This window comes from Strix uralensis, chromosome 3, assembly GCF_047716275.1.
Source record: "Strix uralensis isolate ZFMK-TIS-50842 chromosome 3, bStrUra1, whole genome shotgun sequence".
In the NCBI taxonomy this organism is placed as follows: Eukaryota; Metazoa; Chordata; class Aves; order Strigiformes; family Strigidae; genus Strix; species Strix uralensis.
Window position 1 is genome coordinate 47192276 of NC_133974.1, and position 24222 is coordinate 47216497.

Below are 24222 nucleotides of genomic sequence, written 5' to 3' on the forward strand. Positions count from 1 at the left end.
CGTCTTTAGGTACCTCAGGGAAAGCCAGCCTGTCAGTAATAATTCATGAACACCTTTTCATCAATAATATTTAATGCAAGAAGCACCATAACTCAACAGTGATTAAGCTCATTTGGATTACTGCTGTCTGAAGCACGGTTAGGAAGGTTTTAAAGAAAGCTCTATGGAAAAGCATCAAACATTTTTTCTCAGAAAAATTATAGGTCCACTAGCACAAGTCAGTTACAAAAGTAACTGAATCTGAACTTTGCCTGCTAACTGCAAACCCAAGACAGATTAAACATCTCGAGTACATATTTACTGAAATGAGAAGGGAAAGCATGAGGGGATCGTACCCCACCTATTTGTATCACTTATTACTTTATACTTCCAACATGATTGCAGGGCTGTTCCCACGTGCCGTGTTTCTTTTCATGTTATGGATACTTCAATCCCCAAACGATACTGAAAAAAAATCATGTGGTCTTGCACAATGCTAGCAGATGATCAAATGAAAAGATAAAAACAGAGAAAAGAAGATACTGGAGAAGACTATGAATGGTCTTGACTACTAAATGGAAACAAATCTTGCTGTCAAGTGACTTTTTTGAGAGACCCATCAGCAGTAAAAACAGGATGACTCCAATTACTTTTTCATGTGAGTTGCAAAGATTCATTGATAATTAATTGGCAAATAAACCTGAATCCTGAACACAGCATGGCAAAATATCAATCTGGAACCCCAAATCCCTTACCTTTAATACTATAATAAATTTCTGAATTCTTGAATGCAATTTTGCTTTTTTCCTGGTTTTGTTTTAAACACACTTTTGCTCCTTTTGAAGTTACACATTGACAATTTGGTAAAAACCTGTATATATCCCATTTCAAACCCACAACATCAGTATTTTCTTTGTTACAGTTCTATACTTCTGCCTTCCTTATATACATCAGACAACTTCTAAATGTCTAACAGTTTGCAAGATTATAAACAATGCAAATGCAAAAAAGACCCACATGTCACATCTACAAAATCCTGCAACTGCACTGAGAAATGTTTTGGACAGTTATTCTTAAATAACACGTTCCAAAATGAAAAACTTTAAAAATGAGTGATCAGCAGAATAATCACCATTATAATTATGTTTTGTAATGATAACAGGCCTTTTTGTACTATAGCTACAGCTTTCAGTTCCAGCATCATTAAGAGATTCTTCAAATTACTTTTTAAATATCCTTTTCCCTCAGGATTTTCACTTATACCTAATTAGACTACTTACCCCATGCCATGTAATTCCCCATTGCCAAAACTGCTAAATGCTTCAATAAGAAGGAGGAGGGCACCAGTGGAGCAAGGCAGATGTAATGTCATTGGTTAACAATAGAGGTGTGAAGCAACTGCCGTAATTATAAAACTCATTAATTCACAGTGTTTAGGGGAAAAAAAATCCTTGGCAATAACTCTGTTGAAACGGCAATTCTTTTCAACACTACATCAGATTGAAAAAAAACTTTCAATTTACACCTTCAGCAAGACAGAACAGTAATTCCACTAGTAATTATGAAAATCAACATCTGCATAAAAAGGAAAAATTGTCAGCTATAATGGCATCCAGCATTCATACGTCTTTTCATCTTTCAAATTGACTCGTGGCATATTTTGACCACTAAGCAATTTTAGTTTTAGTCTCATTCTTCTTAAGACTGTAAATGGATAACTTCCAAGACTATATTTCCAGAAAAAAATTCAGAAAGATTTAAAGCAAGATTAATGAATTTTAAATTTTACAATCTCTGCCCAACAGTAGAGTCCTAGGTTTTGTCTACAACATAAATATTTGCCATTTACCTTTGTGCTTCATGGATGCAAGCTGTTTAAATGGATTAGGAGCCCTGACATGAGAGACAGTACTGGGTTCTGCTTCCATCATTCATCTTCCGTATGCTGATCACTAGTTTAGGCAGTGTCATGCAATGTCCCCCATCTCTGCTAATGCTATTCTCAAACTTTCCCTGTCCAAATTTTCTGAAAAAAATTTCTGAAGTTTCTAGGTGGAGAAAATTTTCTTTAGAGAGAAGAGATTTTAAAGAGACAGTAGCTGGAGTAAAGCTTTCACCTTGAATACTCAACATTATATTATTTAACTTCTGTTCACTAGTGGGTATTTATTTTTAAAATTTCAGTTATTTTACACACATCATATATAGGAATTGTGGTTGATTACTGTTTTGAATTCATATATTGAATTTAATTTCCTATAATTTTCAATGTTTTCTGACAACAGAACAACAGATATTGCAGGGTCAGTGATAGCAATTCTCACATTTAGGCTGTCTAACACTTTCCATTATAAAAAATTACTGTGGCCTTTATTTCTGAGCTGTAACTCTCTGAATGTTTGCAGTAGGTGATTTAAATTTAGCAGAACGAAAGTCTCTGTACTAGAAAAGTGGCTTTCCTAGTGTCATAAAATGGTGATCAGGTTTTGCTGAGATGCAAACTGTTGAATAGCACTATTTTTATTTTTCTTCTTGTGTTTCTCCTCAGAGAAGTTTTGGCAGCATGTCAGAATCACAGAATCATTCAGGTTGGAAAAGACCCTTGGGGTCATCGAGTCCAACCATCAGCTCTACTCTACAAAGTTCTCCCCTACACCGTATCCCCCATCATCTCATCTAAACAACCCTTAAACACATCCGGGGATGGTGACTCCACCACCTCCCTGGGCAGCCTATTCCACTGTCTGACCACTCTTTCTGGGAAAAATGTTTTCCTAATGTCCAGTCTAAACCTCCCCTGTTGCAGTTTAAAGCCATTCCCTCTTGTTCTATCGCTAATTACCTGTGAGAAGAGACCAGCACCAACCTCTCTACAATGTCCTTTCAGGTAGGTGTAGAGAGTGATGAGGTCTTCCCTCAGCCTTCTACTTCTCAAACTAAACAGTCCCAGCTCCTTCCATCGCTCCTCACAGGATTTATTCTCCAGGTCCTTCACCAGCTTCGTTGCCCTCCTCTGCACTCGCTCCAGCACCTCGATAGCTCTCTTATATTGAGGTGCCCAAAACTGGACATAATACTCAAGGTGTGGCCTCACCAACGCAGAGTACAGGGGGACTATCACCTCCCTACTTCTGCTGGTCACACTATTTCTGATACAAGCCAGGATGCCGTTGGCCTTCTTGGCCACCTGAGCACACTGCTGGTTCATGTTCAGCTGCTTGTCAGTTAGAACCCCCAGATCCTTTTCTTCCACACAGCTCTCCAGCCACACCTCCCCAAGCCTGTAGCAATGCAGGGGGTTGTTGTGGCCCAAGTGCAGGACCTGGCACTTGGCCTTGTTGAAGCTCATCCCGTTAACATTGGCCCACTGATCCAATCTATCCAAATCTATGTTAAAACAATAATGAATATAAAGTATCATACCTAAATATTATAAGATGGGACTCTAGATCTTGAAGTTAACACTTGGAAATCAGAATATTAAAGAATTTGGGCCACTTGAATAACAGAGACTATAATCATAAGTGGGCAGAACTAAGTCTTCCTGGATAATATTCAGGCACTTCTTTTCAAATATGTGTGTGTGTGTACAAGTGGAGTTATACCATTATGAAAAAGATTTTGTGGATATAGCTACTTAAGAACTCAAAAAGGAAAATGGAGTAAAACCGGATTCTTTTATGATGAGAATGTAATACTATCATGCTGGATTGTACACTGTGTCCCCAGATTTGTACCCTAAAATCTTTTGCCTTGCATTGCACTTCTCTACTAGACTAACTATATGATCTGGCATTATTGCAGGTTATGACCTCAGGGACTATAAGGTGGTTGGGAGAAGGAAAAAAAGGCATTTTAGGAAACAGGTCTTCCCCATATGTCTCCCCCACTTCTTAAAGCTGCTGTATCTTCCAGATTGTCCCAGTGCAAAGTTATGGCCCTGGTACAGATTTAGGATGTTGGTGCAGTTAGTATTCTGGCATTTTAGTATTATATCTAACATACTTAGAAAAAACCAAGTATCAGATTTGTATAGATCCTGAACATTATAAAGGGACATAAGAAGAGAAACAGGTGTATACAGTAATTTTGATGTACTGATTAGATGAAACACTTAAAATAACAAAAATGATTCAGGTACATTACTCAAAACAACAAAAAATTAAATTGCAGATCAGGGAAGAAAGACTTCTTAATTTGGGGGTGGTTTTTCATATACTTGTGTCTTTAAGAGTGTCGAGTTACCTATGTTTAAGTTAAGAAAATATCAACACTTACTGTCAGAATTAAGAGCAATTCTTCAACGTTGCTTTCAGGTTTCAACTGATCTTTGAACATTCCAATAGTTGGATGCTTCAAATAGTAATAGGAAGCAATGCGGCCGTATGTCAGAGGTTCAATGCTACGATTATCCTGTTAGAAGAGGAATCAAATATACGTGGTTCCTACAAAACTGTAAAGTATTTTAAGACTACTTTATAAGAGAGAACAGCAAAAATGATTTAGCATCATAATTCAGTTGCAACCCCAATTAAGCTCACTTTTCAACCTAAGTCTTACAAATAGCTCCCTAGTAATATCTCAAATCAGGAGCATGTATGTATCTTGCTGTTTCCAACTTTTAGGAGCATGTATCTTACAGAATCTTGTAAGGCACAGATTAGTCTTACCTCCCCAATTTCAATACAGTAGGAGCATTCCAAATCAAAGAGAGATTTCTCAACAAGGCTTGAGAGGTACTTATTCATAGTGTCATGGCTCACATCATCCAAGTTATAGTAACTAGATAAATTGAAAACAGATGCATTGCATGAATACTTTTTACACTGAAGATTTTTAACAATAACATCTCGTAGGAAAACTTACAAGGCTGCTATAATACACACACATACTTGGAACAGCAAACATCCACATTAAACAATTAAACACAGAAATTTTCCCTTATATAGTCTAACAAGAAATTAATGATTCTTAAATGGTTTGTGGGAGTAACCAACATAATACAAGCATGTACATATGGAAAGATGGTAATTTATCTGTCTGTTAATAGAAAATTTGATACAAACAGAACTGGACTGGCTGCATTTTGTTAGTGGGAAAATTTTCCCAATTGCATAAGTATATTTTCCTGATCACATAAGTATGAAAGTGAACAAGCAATATTAACACAAGTAACAGTATTTTAATCTCAACAGAAAGGAAGAAAACCCACCAAGGATAGCAACTGTTCTTACATCCTGGAACTCCGAAAATAAAAACTAGGCATATAGTGACATCTCTTGAAAAAGTAACCTTATACCAACCCAAATGTTGGTGCTTGTTGTTATATTTCCCTGTAATGTTATTCTCAAAGTTAAAATTGCTAAAAAAAGGAATAGGGTATTTGTCAATGTGGTTGCTTCACATGTTCATTTTCAGACAAAATTGTTTAGGTAAACTATATCTAGTAACAATGGTTCTTAGTTATCTGTTTAAAGGAAAAATGTTTATAAAGTGTGCCAAAACATAGTTATGCCAGCATATGAAAAAGACTCAGTGACTGAAGTTTGTGCTCCTTAACTGTAGAAGTCACTTAAGCTGTATTATAAGACTCTTATTCACACAGACTAACATAATTTTAGAGAGAGTTTTTACTTAGAAAACTCTATATAAAAATGTATTAAAAACTTGTGTCCTAGATTCAACAAAGGTCTCAATTCAGAAAGTAACGATTAAGTTCAATGAGCAATAAAGAAAAACTGAGCATGTCAGAAAGTTTTAAAATTCTGAATTTAAGCAGAGCAATTAAATCATACAATTTCAACGTGGAATTCAAACAAACAAAAAATTTGATCATTTATTGAAATGTTAAAAAGCACAGTAAAAAAGGTTGTCCCTGCTCATTTAATTCTGTAAAATGCTGTTGCACAAATAACTACTGAGGTTACTGCAAGGATGAAAGATGCTCCTTTGTTCATACCAGCTGTTTTACTACAATTTCCTACTGTTACGATGTAGTTGGCATCTCCACTGGAAACCATACCGCACGCTGTAATGAAGAGTAGGTTCTTTCAGTGTTATTTTGTGCGGTGAACATCAGGCTGAAAAACAGTGTGCTGAGATTCATTTTAGCTGATTTTACATAGCTACAGCTACACCCGAGTTACTCTTTTTAACTCCCTTTACTGCCAATGGAGAGAAACCTGTGCTTGTAGAATGCTGAAGTATTTTATGTATCTGCTTTAGGATGAAGTGAAATGTAATCACTGACTAAAAAAAAGAACTTTAGACAATCACTTCAGTTGTTGAAGCTATATTTGGTCATATGAATCCGATTCTCATTTAAGCTCTATTTTGTTTACTGTAATGCTGCTGTTAGTGAATTTCAAAAGATGGAATTGCATTTTTATATACTAAAAGCATCCTTCCATGACTGTTTTCTTAACAGAATCTGATTTTCATTATTATTTTCTTAAACAGAGTTTTTAACATTTATCTTTTTGAATAGCAACAGTGTAACTGAAGAAAGCCTCCACGCTAAATAGCAGTACATTCATTTCCACATTTTTTCCCTTGTTATTAATCCCAAATCATGGAGTTAAGTCTCTAATGCTTTGAATGTTCACTTATAATTGGGTAAAGTTGGAGTATAGCACTACTACCAAAAGAAAAAGATTTCAAAAAATCTGTTCTGATAGCAGGAAACAGCTACATTACACAACAACAAAGTGTATATATATGGCAGTGGCGTATTCAACTCTGTGATATATGGGTTTATGATGAGATGATCTTAAATATTTAAAACACAGGTAGTGTCCAAAAACAAAACAGAAGAAATATTTATATTGACTAAAAAGTTTTATATTGTAGACAGCCATACATTATCACTTATGCAAAGAAAACTTATTTGCAGCAAAAGTACTCTAACATTGTTTTCAATGCAACTTAATTTTCATGGGTCCCCTTTTAAATTTACGGAAGTAATACAGTAATGATAAAAAATGGTCAATATTTCCATCTGCACCTTTCATCTGCCTGACATCTTATCACCAAACACATTTTGATTCTGTTTATTAGCAGAAATTACTTTGTAACACTATGTTTACCTTCTGAAAATAATTGAGCAAATTAACTACGTAAGTTGTTTAAGGATGTGAAAAGATTTTCTGTTTTATACATCTAACCCACTAATGATTCATTACTATTTTTCTCTAAATTGAATATAACAATACTGAAATGATTATAATTAAGGCACTTTGCTGTCATGGTATTCAGACTTTCACCGTATCATTTCAGCACTGTTATTTGCAGGACCACAACACTGATGATGAATACTGATAAAATAACGGAAGAAATATGGGTGATACTCTGAAATTATTTTTTGAGACTGTAATATAAGACACTAATTCAAACAGATTTTATCTTGTGCTTTGTCCAATTTGCAGTATTTCACACTGAAATTAGAGTCATAAAAGGCATTACAATGCCTTTTAAAAATTATGGGAATTTGAAAATTTCTGATTTTGTTTTTTTTTTGTCATATGAGTAAATATCTAGCTGCCTAGTGCAAATAAAACAACATAAAGAAAAATCTCAAATGGTTTGTAATCTTGAGTGAAGTGGTACCAGTGTGTTTTAACTACTATCTATAATGGGGTAAATATAATTTTGAGGACACCCTCAGGAGCTTCTTGGTCACTCAGCACATTTTCCCCTAATAAAAAGCAAAGCCATTCATCTAGAAAGACTATGTTAAAATCATTAGCAAAAACAGAGGTATCATGACATTAGACAGTATTTTGAATGCGCAGGCATAAATGCAAGTTGAATTTTGCATGTTGATATGCTCCAAGTATAAAAACTGCATCGTATGTGAGTTCTTCTATGAAGCTATATTACCTAACTATTTAATTACAGATAAAGAATAAAAACAGTGCAGTTTCATGCTCACTGCATTGAATCATCTAGTCATTATTTTCCCTTTGCTATAAACAGACAGCCTACCTTTTTATCAGCACACCATTTCATTTATTTCACAGTGAAGCCCAGTTTCACAATAATTGACTTGTCAGAAGCTCTAATTTATGAGTCTGGGCTCTGTAAGCCTTCTCCTATATTGGACTCAACCTGCACACAAGCAGGGTTGAATATTTACAATGCTGTTAACAGGTGCTGAGTTGTTTAATGATTCTAATAGCCAGAAGCGTACTGAGAAAGCCAGCGGGATCACAATTACAGGCTGTTTGAACACAACAATTACTCGTCCCCTGAGAGGTGTGAAAGTCAAAGGCAGTTTTATCCTAACAGCATCTAGCACATGGGCTAGACAGGCTAACTTCCATTAGTAGTCCGTTGGGAAAAAGCAATAACAAACCCCTAGGTATCATAAAAATTTACAAAGTATGTAAAATTTAAACAATCAAAAACTGAAGGAACTTTTTATTGTCTTTTAAATAATATATTTAAAATCCCAAACCTTGTAGAGCTTAGCAAGAACAACAAAACATGAAACATGAACTTATTTCTCTAATCTAAGGAAGTGTGGAATTTCATCAGCTGAGAAAGACAGAGAGACGTGCAGGAACATAAAATGTAGATGAAGTTACACAAAACATTTAGGATTTAATGTGAATGGTGGCAATCATTTCCTGTTTAGCTTATGTAAACCTGACCTGAGATCTCTCTGGGAAATTTTTCATCAGCCTTGAAATGATCCTGCTATAACTGTCAATGCTGTGAAGTCATTTGTTACAGCACCATGTTTTTTATGTTCAGATTATGCGGTAGTAATAGTGACACACATAATGAAAATCGGTGGCAGAGTCAGCCAAAAGTATTAAAAGAGAAAACTTGCTAGTCAGAAGGCCTTTTGAAACAAATGCACAAAAAGGACGAATCTACAGCATTCACTTGATAGCAAGAAAGTGTGTTTTCTGAGATTTTACAGTCCTGAAAGCAGAATTTTGTTATGAACAAGTATGGGGGAGGCACGGATAGTAATTTTTGTAAATCACTTTACTGCAGTCATCAACTGTGTTTACTTTCATCAGCTTGTGGCCTTCAGCAGCTGCCATCTTCAAAAGATACCATGGAAATGGTACTGAGTATATGGCACAATTGATGGACCTTCACAGCCAGAGAGCTATGAACCAATGTACCAACTCACTTCTGTAGTTAAGGCATCACTGACTGACTCTGGAGTCTGTGACTGGCTTGCTAAAATGCATTATGGCATGCACAAATGCAGCAGACAGTAATCTCTATCTGTTTTTTACTTGTGTCGTATTTCCTTTCATTCGTATATTTGCTTATGCCAGGTATGAGAGAGATACATTGCTATCTCTAATCAGTTTTTAGTATATTATACACTGTGGTTATTGAAGATCAAAAAAGAGTCCAGTTTCTCTGACACCAACGAGGAATTTGCCTCCACATCAGCGCTTCTAATTAAAATATTTACAAGAAAGTTTGCCTCCTAAGATGCATGCACAAGATGAGAAATCAGAGGTAATAGGCACATGTAAATTTGCTTACATATCAATTGGACATTTCTTTTTGCTGTGATATAGTCCAGCAGATAATTTGTACAGGTAAATCATACCCAAGAGTAGGACGACAATAATGTGAATTGGCTTTCTGAATGGAGAGATGCAGGGTCTTCAGCTTTGCATTCTCACCTAAGACTGCAGCAGACTGGGGAACAGGCGGTGGTTCAAAGACTCAGCAGCCTGGGGCTTCCCAGTCTGGGAGAATCAGAAAAACTTCATCCATGTGAATAGTTTGGTAAAAGCATGCCATGAACTACATTCCTGTACTTTTCACATCACTGTGACCCTAATAATGTAAAAGGTCAAGCTCTTGTTATGAAATTCATAAGAATACCTATAGCTATTATTTGTGAATATATATATACATGCATGCAGATCTAAATGTGACTGTAAAAGAAAGAATCCCCCCTCAGAAATATCTGTTTACCAACTCAAAATATGGATATTGGTAATTACTGCAGTGTAATATACCTGCACTTTCTTAGCTTCTGTTTTTAGTAGCTACTGCCAAACTTTTCAATTTTATTAATTAACAATTTTTTCAGGTATTCGCTAGGAATTTACACAGAAAACTGATTTTGTAAGTGTACATACACACACACACACTCTCTCAAATATATTTATAAATACATAAAACCACACACATTTCAACAGTGATGTGATGTGTGCTTTCAGAATATCTAAAAATTAACTTTCCAAATGAAAGCTGATTCTGCTTAACTTTTACATATGTTGCAATTTTCTATTTATCTTTTACTGCACATGTATTTGGAAAATGTCATAAGGATTTACAGAAAGTGTTTCCCATAGCCCTTTCTCTTTTGTAGAAAGTTGCGGATTATATCTTTTATAAGGGTAAAAGAATGAAATAGTCAAGGAATTTCAGCCAAGGAAAGAAGATAGATGAGCCTTTCAAAATAGCCCCTGTCAATGAACTGGGCACTTTGCTGATCTGTCTTGTATGATCTTGACTAAGTAAAGAACATATCGACTAAAGTTGTATGTGGAAAGAAGAACATGTTGTAGTACTTGATTGAAGTAGCACAGAAACTTTGACTTAATGTGCAAATTCAAATCCTCTACATTTAGGAATGATTGCTTTGGTGGAGGGAAAGAACAGGGAAGAAACTCTGGTTATTAAGGCTGATACACTGATAAACATTTTTATTTGGACCACTCTTCTCATTTGCACATCATCTCTTGAACAGCATGCACATGACTAGTCAGTATGCCTCTGAACAAAACTAGCACTTAGCTGCTTCACTCCTCCAAATCAACAGCTCAATTACTTCTCTTAACTAGACAGTTAAACCCCATTTCACAGATTTCAAGATACAGGGGTTCATCAAACAAGTAAATTAAAATGGTTTGATGAAAAGAATGACTGTAAAATGCTGTGCTGATTTTGGCTGGGAGAGAGTTAATTTTCTTCATAGTAACTACTATGGGACTATGTTTTGGATTTGTGCTGAAAACAGTGTTGATAAGACAGGGATGTTTTCGTTATAGCTGAGCAGTGCTTGCACAGAGTCAAGGTCTTTGCTGCTTCTCACACCACCCCACCAGCGAGTGGGCTGGGGGTGCACTAGAATTTGTGAGGGGACACAGCTGGGACAGCTGACCCCAACTGACCAAAGGGATATTCCATACCATGTGACATCATGCTCAGCATATAAAGCTGGGAGAAGAAGAAGGAAGGGGGGGATGTTCAGATAGATGGTGTTTGTCTTCACAAGTAACTGTTATGTGTGATGGAGCCCTGCTTTCCTGGAGATGGCTGAACACCTGCCTGCAATGGGAAGTACTGAATGAATTCCTTGTCTTGCTTTGCTTGTGTGCGTGGCTTTTCCTTTACCTATTAAACTGTCTTTATCTCAACTCATGAGTTTTCTCTTTTACTCTTCAGATTCTTTCCCCCATCCCTCCAGGGGGGAGTGATTGGCTGTGTGGTGCTTAGTTGCCAGCTGGGGTTAAACCATGATGCAAAGATTTCCAGCACCAGCATTAAAAAAGACATTATTACAAGTCTAAGAAATTATCTCAAGTGTGCCAGAAAAAACTTTTGTAATGACTGCATGTTTAGAAGAAATATGGATACTTAGAGCAAAAGGATACTTTGATCTCTATCTCACAACAAAGGTAGATTAACATTACTTAAATAGTACAAATTGTAGGCAATCAGTAAGGTATTTTATGATACTGTATTGGAATAGAACGATCCTAGATTTGTTTATGCAGCTTTAATATACAAGTAGCTAAAACTGGCAATAAATGAGAATATAAATCTTCTGCATATTATCTAAGCCCATTATTTTGGGGATTTACAGCATCACATGCAATGACTTTTATGCCAATGAATCCCAAGGCGATTTACCAATCATGCATATGGGAATTACTTATTCACCACTAAGGTACAATCACCTGCTGGCTGGAAAACAGCTCTTGTTTCACAGTGGAGAGAAAGTCAACAAAATTGCTTCAGGGCAGGACATGATAAAGAACACTGTATCAAGTGACAATGAGCGGGTATTGTGTAACTACCCAAATCAAAATTCAGCCATTGTGTTACTACTCTTTTGAAAAAAAAAACCCCAACCCTAAAACCTTTGGATTATTAAGGGCCACAAATAGTTCTTGTTTGGTAGTATCAACCACTTGATATGATCATCTATGGCACAGTAAACTGCATTACCATATTGCAATTTATTCAAAGTTATCTCAACTATCAGACTTCTGTTCATAAAACTCTTCGGTTTTCCTTTGATGTATCTCATTCAAACACTGACCATGCTGGAACTGCTTGGCTTGTAGGTCTGAAAATACCACAGAAAGTAGGTCCAGGAACTCTACTAACTGCCTAGTTTAGTAACTTAATAGAATTATTATAATGTCAAAGAATGGAAAGCGTGCACATCCACTGCATTTGTACTTGGTATCTAGAAGTAACCTCTTTAACACAGTCAATAATATCCTTCATTTTTTTCCCTGCATGACTGAGTACAGAAGGAATGCTGAGTACCTCTGTGTGGATGAGACAGGGGGTAAAGCAGCACAACTTGTGAACCGTTCCAACCTGCATGTGTGGCATTCCAGTGAAAGAGTCCAATTTCTTTAGAAACTTTAATATGCATTCCTATCCTGCTGTTATGGGCATGACTAGTTAAGATCTGTTCATCTTGTTTCTCACTACAAAGGCTCTGCATCTCACTATGAAATATAGTGGTTTTTTTTTTCTCCCCCCTGCCCCCCCCCCAACTTTCTTCCTACAATCCTCTCAGAATAGCAGAACATTTGCTTAAAAGTTGATATTGTGATAACTTCAGATTAAGCTTTCCATGACACAGCACAGTAAAGAAACTGCTGAGAAAAAAGGACTATGAGTCAACATGCCAACCTCATACTCTAGTGGGAACCTTCTTTTATATTGGGAAGAGCTTGCCTATTAAATCAAATGACTACATTTCTATATTCTACACTTACCTTTGAGCTATATGTTGTGTTTTAAAGATCTACCTACCACAGATAGCACGTGACCAGAGCTTGCCAAAGACAAATCAACAAAATCAATTTAACACAGCAATTCAAGAGGAAGATGTTTAAAAATAACATTACTTATTCTTTATACTAAAAAAGAATAGTGTCTTCGGTGGCATAGTTTTAACATTAGTTGTAGTATGGATCATGTCTAAATTCCAAAGTCATACAAATAAACACAGCCTTACCCACATGTAAGCTACAGAAAACCAGAATTTAGCTGTCACTCTCGGGGGAGAAATACCTTCCACATAAATGTATTCATTTTGTTATGAAGTGAGAGAATTTGATATGTTTTCCTTTGTTTACAGTTCTAACACTGCATTTTTTATTTCCAAAGATTAGATGGAAATTCTCTTTTGTGGGAGATTCTCAGCATAGGACTAGATGCAGAATTCAAAACTAATGAAGAGTAAAAAAGAATTAAAGAAAATTATTTTATCACCTGCAGGCTCCCACCTGCCGCTGCCCATAAAGAACCCAGCTGAAAATTTGGTCAAATGTTATGGACATTAACATGATTTCAGAAATACTACACTCTAGAGTATATAAAGAAATATTTAGTGCTATAAATGCCTAATTCTTTATTTGCCACATTATTTTGTTGGGTGAATGATCACATCATAGGTAACATACCCTTTACCCAAAACAGTGCTGTGGCAAAGGCAGGCTACATTGCTGGAACAGCTCAGAATGATCTGCATACCAGCTGGAGCTAGGCAGGATGATAACAATCATTCAAAATATTGCACACATGGTTTCACCAGGCTACCCTAATGAAAGTAAACTTTATCACAGAGAAACAGCTGATAGCTATTCTCTCATTTATTAGGAAAATCCAGGTCTTAATAGATTTTCTTTATAAAACTGGGCAGAACATACCAATGTGGTAGTTAAAAAAAAAGTAACACATAGATACAATACCTAAAGGAATGTGATAATCTGGAGTTTTATTTTAGGGATGCTGACGTAGCCCTCTCAATAAGGCTATTTTATAGTTGTCGCTAAATTGTAAAGTTATCTGCCAAGCAATGCATTTATATTTAGAAAAAAAATTATTAAAAAAATGTGCATGCAAGTTTTATTCCATGTGTGGGCCAATAATACTCCTACATTGGAGACTGCTAAGTATTCTAGGCTCCAACAGCAGCAGGACCACCTTTGGATCAACTCTGCCCTCAAGTTACCTTTAGATTAAATTGCATTTGTATTTTATACGCACGTTGGGTTCATTATAAGTCGACGGAAGAAATAAGTCCAGGTGATGTAATCCATTGCATCCTGCTTAGAAGTAATAGTTCCAGCAGCAATTTCAGCATTCAAGTGGTCAGCCAGCACTTCTAACAAGCTGAAGAACAGGAAACAAGAGGACTTAGCTGACTTTACAGTCTCAAAGACGGGTAATAGATTTTGTAGAGTTGTGCATTAAAAGGTTTATTACTTTTAATCTGAAAATATTATATGTTTATCTTCTGGTAGAAGAGAAGAAGGGGGAATGTAATTGCAAAGTCAGTCACCTTCTTTACATGATAGTGGAATGAAGCTCAAATTATTTTTTGATTGGACCAAGAATGCACAAGTTTAAGTCATTCATGGGATGTATTCAGATGGAGCTACTCAGTGGTAACTTCTGAATACTGTATGTTGACCATATGATCATGCTGGTTTAATCCAACAGAGAATCAAATGGAAAGACAAACAGGAAATGAAACAGTGGCAATAGTTTAGCTAATACTTGACAAATATTTGAGAGCTATTAAAATTACATCAAAATTGCTTCCCCCAGATTTTGCCTCATCTTCATCGAATGTAAAAAAGAAAAAAAGAGCAGCTATTTTACCCAGAAAAATTTAAACCCAGAGAAGAACAAAAGCAGTTAAAAATGATTCTTACAAAGTAAAATACTGTTACATGTCATTTAATGGAACAAAGATCTGCATTAGGGTATGTAATGAGATCATGCCTGGCTAGAGTTCAATCAGGGAAGGGCAAATATCCTTAAGGATCAACCTAATTTTTCTTGTATTATAATCCCTTTTCTCTTCCTACTGTTCTTTCCCTATTGCTAAAAGTAAAGAATAATGTGGTATGAGTAGCTGTTTTACTGATCTATACCACTGAATGCATCTTCTGAAGGTAAGAACTGCAGATGTTCTACCCAGATTGTCCAACAGAAACTGGACAGATGATTCAATAGCTGTTCCATAATAAAGAGTGCTTTCTCTTTTGCTTCTGATGTGCTATATTTCAGACCCACGATCAGTGAGTGCACAAGGCCTGTCATATGAGTTGTGTACTCAAGTCCTACAACTAACACATAGACAATGGCTTTTAGAAAAAACTTTAATTAAAAAAATATGAAGTTTAATTGTACAAAATTGGAAATACTACACGAAGCTGATAAATCTGCTCCTTGGTAGAACAGATGGGAAAGCATTCTAAAACTAAACATCCTGCAAAAAACCCCCAAAGTTTCTCTTTGAAGCTATAAAGCCTCTTACCTCAAATACTTGATCATAAAAGAGACCAAGACAACTCTAAGTTAATCAGCTCACAACCTACATAGAACTTAAAGAGATTGCTATTAATATGTGAGTCTTTGTCTGAAAATTTATCAAATATTCCTTGTTTATAGTAAAAGATGGAATATATCAAACTACAAAGTAAATATATACACACAAAATGAGCTACTAGAAACACAGAATATTTATAGTATTCCAAACAGAATCAAGGTGTCATTACTACTGTTATATTAAAGATACGATTTCTTTATTTAGAAACACCACTTACCAATGAATAGAGAGATTTCCTAGTTTATGCTAGTGCCATACAGTCTGGATATATCATCCCCATTTTAATCACACTCCTTTTTTGACATATTAGCTATCATTTTGAAGAAGTTCAACTCCTAGCCTTTTGTGCTAAGTGCACTTTATATGTTAAAAAAAGAAAAGTGTGGTTTCCTAAGGAAATGAAGCTCATGTCTCCACATTCTTTCTTTGCAAAAATTATATGTCTGTCTGTGCACCGCAGAAATTAACCTTCAAATACACCAGCCCATTTCAACTACATTTCGCAGGTGGATAGCACTCTCAAGCTCCTACAAATTTCCTGACCAGATAGAGGTCCCATTATCACTTATGTTGAGCGATGAAGTTTCCTTAGGAGAACAGTACTGTGAATTCTTCATCACTGAGAAAAGCTTTCAGTAATGCTCATGCTTTATTAGATGTCTGAGAATTCCTCCATGAAACATGCACCTATAGGAGACCGATGTAACTAGTTCTGCTTCTCGCTGAACAACTAACTATATTATAAATATCAAAATCAAGGCACAAGTTACACTATGCTGGACAGCAAACTTTGTATCAACTAAATTCAGAGAGGCTGCAAAAAGGTGGATTTTCTACATTTCTGATAAAAATATCGCAATTTTGAAGTGAAAGATGTGTTGAAAGTGTATTAGTTTACACCATGAAGATTTCGTTTTGAACTTCTGAGATTTTGAAGAATGTGATCTCTATAATGGAACAAGTGTTCTAGGTAGAAAGCACTAGAAAGTCACCTATTTTTTTCCTAATAAGAATTTGTTACAGAATTTCAGAGAGGATTCTGAGGATCATGTATAGTTGTCCTGCACACTGGCCTTGAAGAACAGTTTGTGCTCTCATTCAAATGTCTGAGACAACACTCAGAACCAGACAAACATCTGCAGTATTATCTGGGAATGGACTAAAGAGCTGAACAGTGCTTCAAAACTCATGGAAGAGAGGATTTTTCTGCATAAAGATGGATAATATTTTCTGGAAAGTGAATTTTCCTCTAGGACCCCAATATTTAGGAAATACTTGGCACAGGAATTTTGTTTCACTTTTCTGTATCTCCCATTTGTAGTACTGTTTATAGTTTATTCAGCTTTTCTGATTGCTTTATCTTTACCTTGATTCCACTGGGAAAGGTTCATAAAGGAATTTTTTGTAGAAGTCTTTCTTAATATCATGAACTAGAATTACAGCTTTTCCTTGGTCATCAAATTGTGGTCTGCCAGCACGTCCCATCATCTGAAGTACATCTGCCAAAGAGACAATAATGTATAAACCAAATGTATTTATTTGAATGTATAAATACATGTATTTATGTCTGTATAATGTGCAATACAGGATTTTTTGATTTCTGGCCTCATATGCCCTATTGGTTTTGACACATCTAATTTCTTTTTCCATCTCAGATAAATTTACGATGAACTTCTTTCTGGCAGAGACTATCGTCCTGCATACTTGAAGACCACCCACTGCAATTGAATCCAAGCTTACATCTAATATAAATTTCCTCTACTCTCTTTCCATTCCACATCCATCCCTCGTTTGATCATATGCAATTAAAGATGACGAGTAAGAGAACTCATGAAGGCTACAAGGGCAACTATCTAATTTCCTAGTTTTCAAGTATTTGACTTCACAATAATAAAATTCCCTTGTATAAGCTTTTTTGCTGTATATGATTTCCTAGGTTTTGAATATTTTAGAGATAAAATGGCAAAGGAAAATTCTAATTACTGACAGCTATGATCTTTACCACTGAAACTTCAGGACAAATTATATTAGTTATTAGCGCTGGAGATGGTTTTGTATCATATGTTGTCCCTATATCAGATCATGATATACAAATTTAAAAGCAGATACAGTTAAAGCTTACCTCTACTACTCTGCCATACACCATTACATGCAAATACACGTTAATGATGTCTATAAACACAGAAAATACTAGTTTACACAAAACATGCTCAACTTGCTATCTGGCCACCAAGATAAGTATGCTTATCATCTATTTGTTTGTGTCTTCTCATAAGCCGAGAAGTGCATCTGTATAGGTTGTTTTGCGTCTCGTTCAACAGAGCTCTGATTCCTTTTTGGTACCTCCAACTGCTATTTAACTTTGAAGAAAGAATGGAAAGCAATTCATAAGTAAGTTTTACATCTTAATTTTAAAACTTTTTATGTCTTCTTTATTCTCTATGAGCTCTATCATACCTGCACAACATGTGGCTTGCAGTACCCGGCATTTTGAAAAGTGATTTCTTGGCTTCAGAATCAATAAACGTTTGGCCCAATGGTCAATTGGGGAAGGAAATGCCAGAGGGTATAGAATGGGATACAGCAATGGACCATGACAGGAGGAGCAGCTCGATGACAATAAACAGCTTTTAGTAACACATTTTCACTTGCATACCCATGTGCTATATAGACAACTATGTTTTTTATCAGTTTGTTCCTTTTGTTAATTTAGGGGTGACATGAAAAAATGTAAAATGAAGCTAGTTTGAAAAGGATGTTTCTGAATGGGTACCTCTACAGGAGATCACCTGCACAGGAGGGTGATGAAACAACTTCTTGCTATTCTTATGTGGTGAATTAAATTGTGCTTAATACCATATAGGAATGGATTTACCAAAAAGTGTCAGGAAATTAGTTTTGCCAATATCCACTATGTAATAATCCAAACCCAATATTTTCTTTACTGACTATATGTTGCTTGGCTGCTTTTGACTTAACTCCTGAAATGTTAAATATGATCCAACTGGCTGACTAAATGTCTGGTAACTGAGAAAAGGCCTTCCCCAAAACCTCTGACTTCACTCAAAGAAACATTTTTACTTATTTTGAAATTACTAAACACTCCAGAATGATTTATTCTGCCCTCAGCTGCTTCCTTGGAGCCAAATGCATCCCTGATACAGAAAGGTAACTTCAGCAGGGAGAAACCAAGTTATACCATGATGGAACAGTTAAGGCATAACTTGAGGGCAGCATTAAAGACAGTATTGTGAAATTTTGGAAGTATTTCAGAAAGAAATTAATTACATCTTCATTTTATTGCTGCTGCAAAACTGTATTACCTATCCACAGAAATTCCAGATGCATAAATATTCTCTAGAAAGTTAAAAATAAAAATGCTCTAAGCAAACCACACCACATGTTTCTTCATAAAGTAAGGAATCTGCATTTTCTGTTGCAGTGCAGACAACAAAATCTAAATGCTTCCATCACAGATGGTGGTATTCAATCCCCACTCCCCCCCTCCCCATCCCCTTTATTGAAAATTTGAGAATTGAACAACCCCCAATGTCCAAATCACCTGAATTCAAAATGTCAATAAACAGTATGAGCATTACCTAAAGTCTTTGTGAGTACTTGTACAACAGATTCCTAAAATGGCATAGTTAGTCTTCAATGCTTATTGAATTTCTGATTTTGTTTGAATATATTATTTTCTCTATTACTGATCTTTGAGAGTCCCACAGGTTCAACGTAAAATTTAAAACTTCATCTGATTTGTTTCCTCATCACTTTTCCCCATTCAGTAATAAAGTCAGTTGTCACTATTCTTCCAGTCGGGATGAGCAAGATACTACTCTGCAGAGACTGTTTGTACTAAGTTTACATCAGCCAAAGTCTGTCACAAAATGCAAGTGTGCACGGCTAAGATCCCAGGTCACACCAGAATCTTTGAACAAGAGAGTTGGTCTGGAAATTGATCCCAAGTTTCCTGCAGAGCACTAACCACTAAATTAAACTCTATTATGGGTTACTTGGAGAAGTAACCCCTGTAGTATTTTCAGTTTGAACTTTTTTTCATTAGTAAGCTCCTCTTTTTGAAAAGACAGTGCGTGGTTAAAAAGATGCAAGCTCTATATTTACATTACAAATAACATTTAGACTGTCCTTAGGTTTACATATCTCTGGTGTAGTATAGCATTATTTAATAATAAACTTTCTCTTTCGAAAAGAGAATTGGAAAACAGAACAGGAAACCTGGAATAAATTTAGCTTGTCCTCATTCTTCAAGCTTAGTACCATCCAGACAAATATTCTCCCTGTCTAAACTCTGAAAGAAGTTGTTCCATGGTTCACTTTCCTAAGCTTGTTGAAAACAGTGCAGAACATTTTATGAGAAGTGGAGTTTACTGGAGCCAGAAAGCAATAAAAGTCTATACCAAACCAGAAATTCAAATATTTAATTTAGCTACTTATTTCTGAAGTATCACTTACTTGAAGTATCTCTTATATTACTGAAGATACTAGACTAGTTAAGGTTTTTCATTTACTGTCAAGTGACTACGTATAAATTTTATGTTCTCATACACGTGCGATTCAACTGCTGCATTTCAAACCATGGCTAAGTTTACTGTTAAAAATCTGTTTCTGTTTAAAAAAGGTTTAAAAAATGAAAAAAACCTATTTGCATGCATGAAAAACTCCTTTTATACAATTAACTAGGTAGCTAAATATGACTTTATATTGTCCCTTTAATTGTTTAATGTCTATTTTGGATGATAGACGTTAAGGGAATTTAGCATAAAAAAAAAGATTGCAAAACAGAAACATTTTCATTATTACCTAAATTTTTAAGGGTTCTCTTACAACTTGTATTAAACAAAGAAATCCTTTCCTCAGCACTTCTAGTCTCTACCTAGATTAGGTATTTTCAGTGACCAGTTACTAAATAATTCAGATCATTTGCATATGCTTGAAATACATTTCAGCATACGAGTATTTTGATAATTTATGTGAGTACCTGTAATGGGATAATCCACGTAACGCCTTGTTTTTCCATCATAGTATTCTGTTCCTTTAACAATTACTAAATGAGCTGGAAAATTTACACCCCAAGCTAATGTGCTTGTGGCAATAAGAACCTGAAACAGAAAGAAGGATTAATGAGGTATATGTAACAAAAAGCCAACTTTTAAAATTCCACATAAAACTCATTACAGCAGGATTCAAAGAACAAATGTACCTGGATTTTGCAGTTCACAAATAATTCTTCCACAGTTTTCCTGTCTCTTTCATGGAGACCTGCATGGTGCATGCCTATTCCAAAAGCAAGTGTCAGCTTCAGATTTGACTCTCTAACTGTCACTATAATGTCATTCATCTGTAACAGAAAGTATAGTTGCATGTTTTAAAACAGATTACTCAGAAATTTTAAACTTTGAGGCTTGTTATCTTTTTTTTTTTTAATAGCAAGAATAATTTGCTTAACACTGTTTAAACAAACAGGAAAATACAGTCTTCAGTCTCTGAACAGTCTGGTTTTAGTCTAAAAATAATCAAATATTATATTTATGATGGAGGAAAATACAAAATGTACATGACTTTATTGACACACTAAGTAGTGCAGATAAGGAAATGAAAATGCTGAAAATATCTTGACAGGTCTGGCAAATGCTATGCATTCTGCTCTGTGTTTGTTTAATGCAATCCCTAGTATCAAAGGAGTTAGAACTGGTATAAAAACATAGCAAATCCCTGCAACCAGTAACATAATAACAGTCATGAAAAATAAATTTGGCGCTCTCTAACGTCTATGAAAAACAGACACAGTTTTTCAGTTTGATAATTCTGCAATTATTCATCAAAAAAGTTTCCTATTCACATGATGAAATGCAAATTAATTTGAAATTTTTTTTGAGTGAGTTTGTAATTCATAGACTCAAACCCTGTAGTGAATCCCAACATACAATAAGTGTCTTCATTTAAAACTTTTAGAAGTTCAGATGAAAAGTTATTTTTTATTACTATTACTATTTTTTTCAAATATCATGTCAACAACTACTTGGAATCATTTTAATTATTATAATTTTAACTATATTTCTTGCCTATGTTTTCAAGTAGTAAATTCCATAGGCTTATTTATGTAGATGACCTCTGTGAAAAGCCCCTCACTAATTATGAACAAGAGCTTTGTAACTTCTGTCTTGTTTAGTGATTTTACCCCTCTATATTCCTTCTGTTTTATTTCTAAGACCATTTATTGTTTTATGTGATTTTAATATAATTATAGCCAGGAACTTTCAAACCTCATCTCTTATTAGTGGTTTCCTGGTGCCACCAGCAGTGGCATGATGATACTGCATACTTATGGGCAGCAACATTCACAGTTAACCCAGGAGGTATAGCCAAGGTTAGAGAAAAAAAACAGTAGTGCAGAACAAATTACTCAGGGTAACTGAAGAATCTGGACTGAGTATTCAGTCTCATCTCAGACTGAGTATCTCGACGTACTGAGATATGATACCTGCCCGACTGAACTGATATCTTCATTTCCACTTAGGACTCTGAGGTGTTGCACTTCTGATGTTCAGCATTGTAACCTTCTCTGAATGTTTCCTGGGTTTTATAATTAATTTTTATAAAATTATTCACATATCTAAACCCAAGTAACATATGTCACTACTATTACCAAAAAAATCCTTAAAAGGTACAAAAAAGCCCGAGAATATAATAGTCCATATTCAGGATATAAAAAACAAACAAACAATATAGATTTTGTAAATCAATCAATTTTGTCATGAAGCTCAAATTACAAAGCATTTTAAAAAGTCTATTTGTTGAAGTAGTATTGACTAACAGAACCAGAACTGGTGGAAGTAACAGACAACCCAATTTAAAAAAAAATATTGTTCAAATTTTGACTTGGTCCAATCAATTTGATCTGTCAATGGAAGCTCCTAAACTATTTTCCCTCACAATGCAGCTACCTGAATGTTCCTGAGAGTTTCCTATAAGACATGGAAGATTTGTTGTACAAACTGAGCTGGCATGTATAGAAGAAAAGGATGCTTACTGAAGAAAAGAGTGAAAGGGACTATAAAACACTGAAAGGAAAGGAAGCAGAAAGAAAAAAGCAGTGAATTGAGAAGCGAAGCGGGGATAAGTCTATTTAGGAAAGGGAAACAAGAAGAGGGGTAGATAAGTCGAAGAGTAAAGAACTGAATGAAAGGAGGATATGTTAAAAGATAAAGTTTATCTATCTAGATACAATCAGCAAACCTTTGATTTCTCTAGTCAACATGTAGACATGTGACTGCAGTGTAGACAACATGAATTATGACCCATCTTAAAGATTTTTTCTTAGACAACAAAATAGCTTGATAAAATGAGAACCTGTATACTGTTTTCACTACAATTATGACCATCAACATTACTAAATATATTTTTGAACGTATTAATGCTTTTTGTGCTATGAATGTATGAAGTGGTACTAGCACTGTACAGGCTCCTTATGCTTAGATGGACACTTTGAGAAATAATAGTTATATGTATACATTTCACGGGGAATGAAGATGAAAAAGTAGAAAATGACACTGGCAAATGTCAGAAAAATAAATGAAAAAATGAATGCATTTACATTTTACTCAATTTCTGCATTCAAAAATTGACAAAATATATTATATTGCTGAATTAATTTTTCTCCTCCCCACCAAGAACCATCACCTTATGACAGTTATGTCTTTAATGTAAGGGAACAAGCCAGTTTCAATGAGATTTATTTCATTATTCACATGAGCAGAATTTGGTATTGGGAAAATAATGAACCTAAATTCCCTTTTCCTCCAGAAGAGTACAAGGATCAAATTAGCTGATTTGGATTAGTCTATAGCGATTAGACTGCTCCTTCAGCACATGCAGTTTTACAATGTTAGTTATTTTCAGTATAGAACCTGAGCTAAACCTTTTGCCATGTACTTGCCAGCATAAAACATCCTAAATTCACACTGCTGGGAATTTATTCAAAGATGTTCTTCTTGCTTTTACAATCAGTGGTGGTTATTTTTTTTTTCCCCCTCTGACTTGTATTACAGCGGTGGCCTGTGGTGCTGTTAGTCATACCTGCAAAGCAGTGTAATTTACCACAGGAAAACTAAAGAACCCTTAGCAGGAGAGCTGGCGCATGTACTACTATCCTGTCATTTTAGCAGCAGGGAATCCTAGTCATTTTTAGCTGACCCCTTACTTTCACATAAATTGATGTAATAAACATAACTATTTTACCCATAGGCACAATCCAGGGCTTAAAATTCTCATGACAATTTATTTAAAAATATAACTGTCTTATGTCGGTGTAGTGTTAAGAATATTATCACTTTCTATTAAGAAATAACGGCACAATTAATAGGTTCATTAACCATAAACAGATGCAGCATCGTGACTATAAAACAAATCTAACATTTCTGCATAGTTATAACTTCATTACTATTTATCTTTCTGAAAACAACTGTAATGTTAACTCATAAAAGGATAAAGAAAATATATTTTATCTGAAGAATAGTAAAAGTATATTAAAAATAATACAAGGAAATATACATGACATACTGACATAAAAAAACGCTTGTACAACA

At 35.1% G+C, this 24222-nt stretch overlaps 1 protein-coding gene across 3 annotated transcripts in view; it reads right to left on the reverse strand.

Annotated features, from left to right (window-relative positions):
• Nucleotides 1-24222, reverse strand: part of ASCC3 (activating signal cointegrator 1 complex subunit 3) — a 288803-nt gene that overhangs the window by 38233 nt on the left and 226348 nt on the right. For all 3 annotated transcript variants that reach the window (XM_074862160.1, XM_074862161.1, XM_074862162.1), the window contains 6 exons: nucleotides 20838-20975; nucleotides 20616-20736; nucleotides 16980-17112; nucleotides 14263-14388; nucleotides 4650-4761; nucleotides 4258-4392 (listed from right to left, as the gene is read on the reverse strand). In XM_074862160.1, the coding sequence (XP_074718261.1) occupies nucleotides 4258-4392; nucleotides 4650-4761; nucleotides 14263-14388; nucleotides 16980-17112; nucleotides 20616-20736; nucleotides 20838-20975 (765 nt within the window). The remainder of the gene's footprint in view (nucleotides 1-4257; nucleotides 4393-4649; nucleotides 4762-14262; nucleotides 14389-16979; nucleotides 17113-20615; nucleotides 20737-20837; nucleotides 20976-24222) is intronic.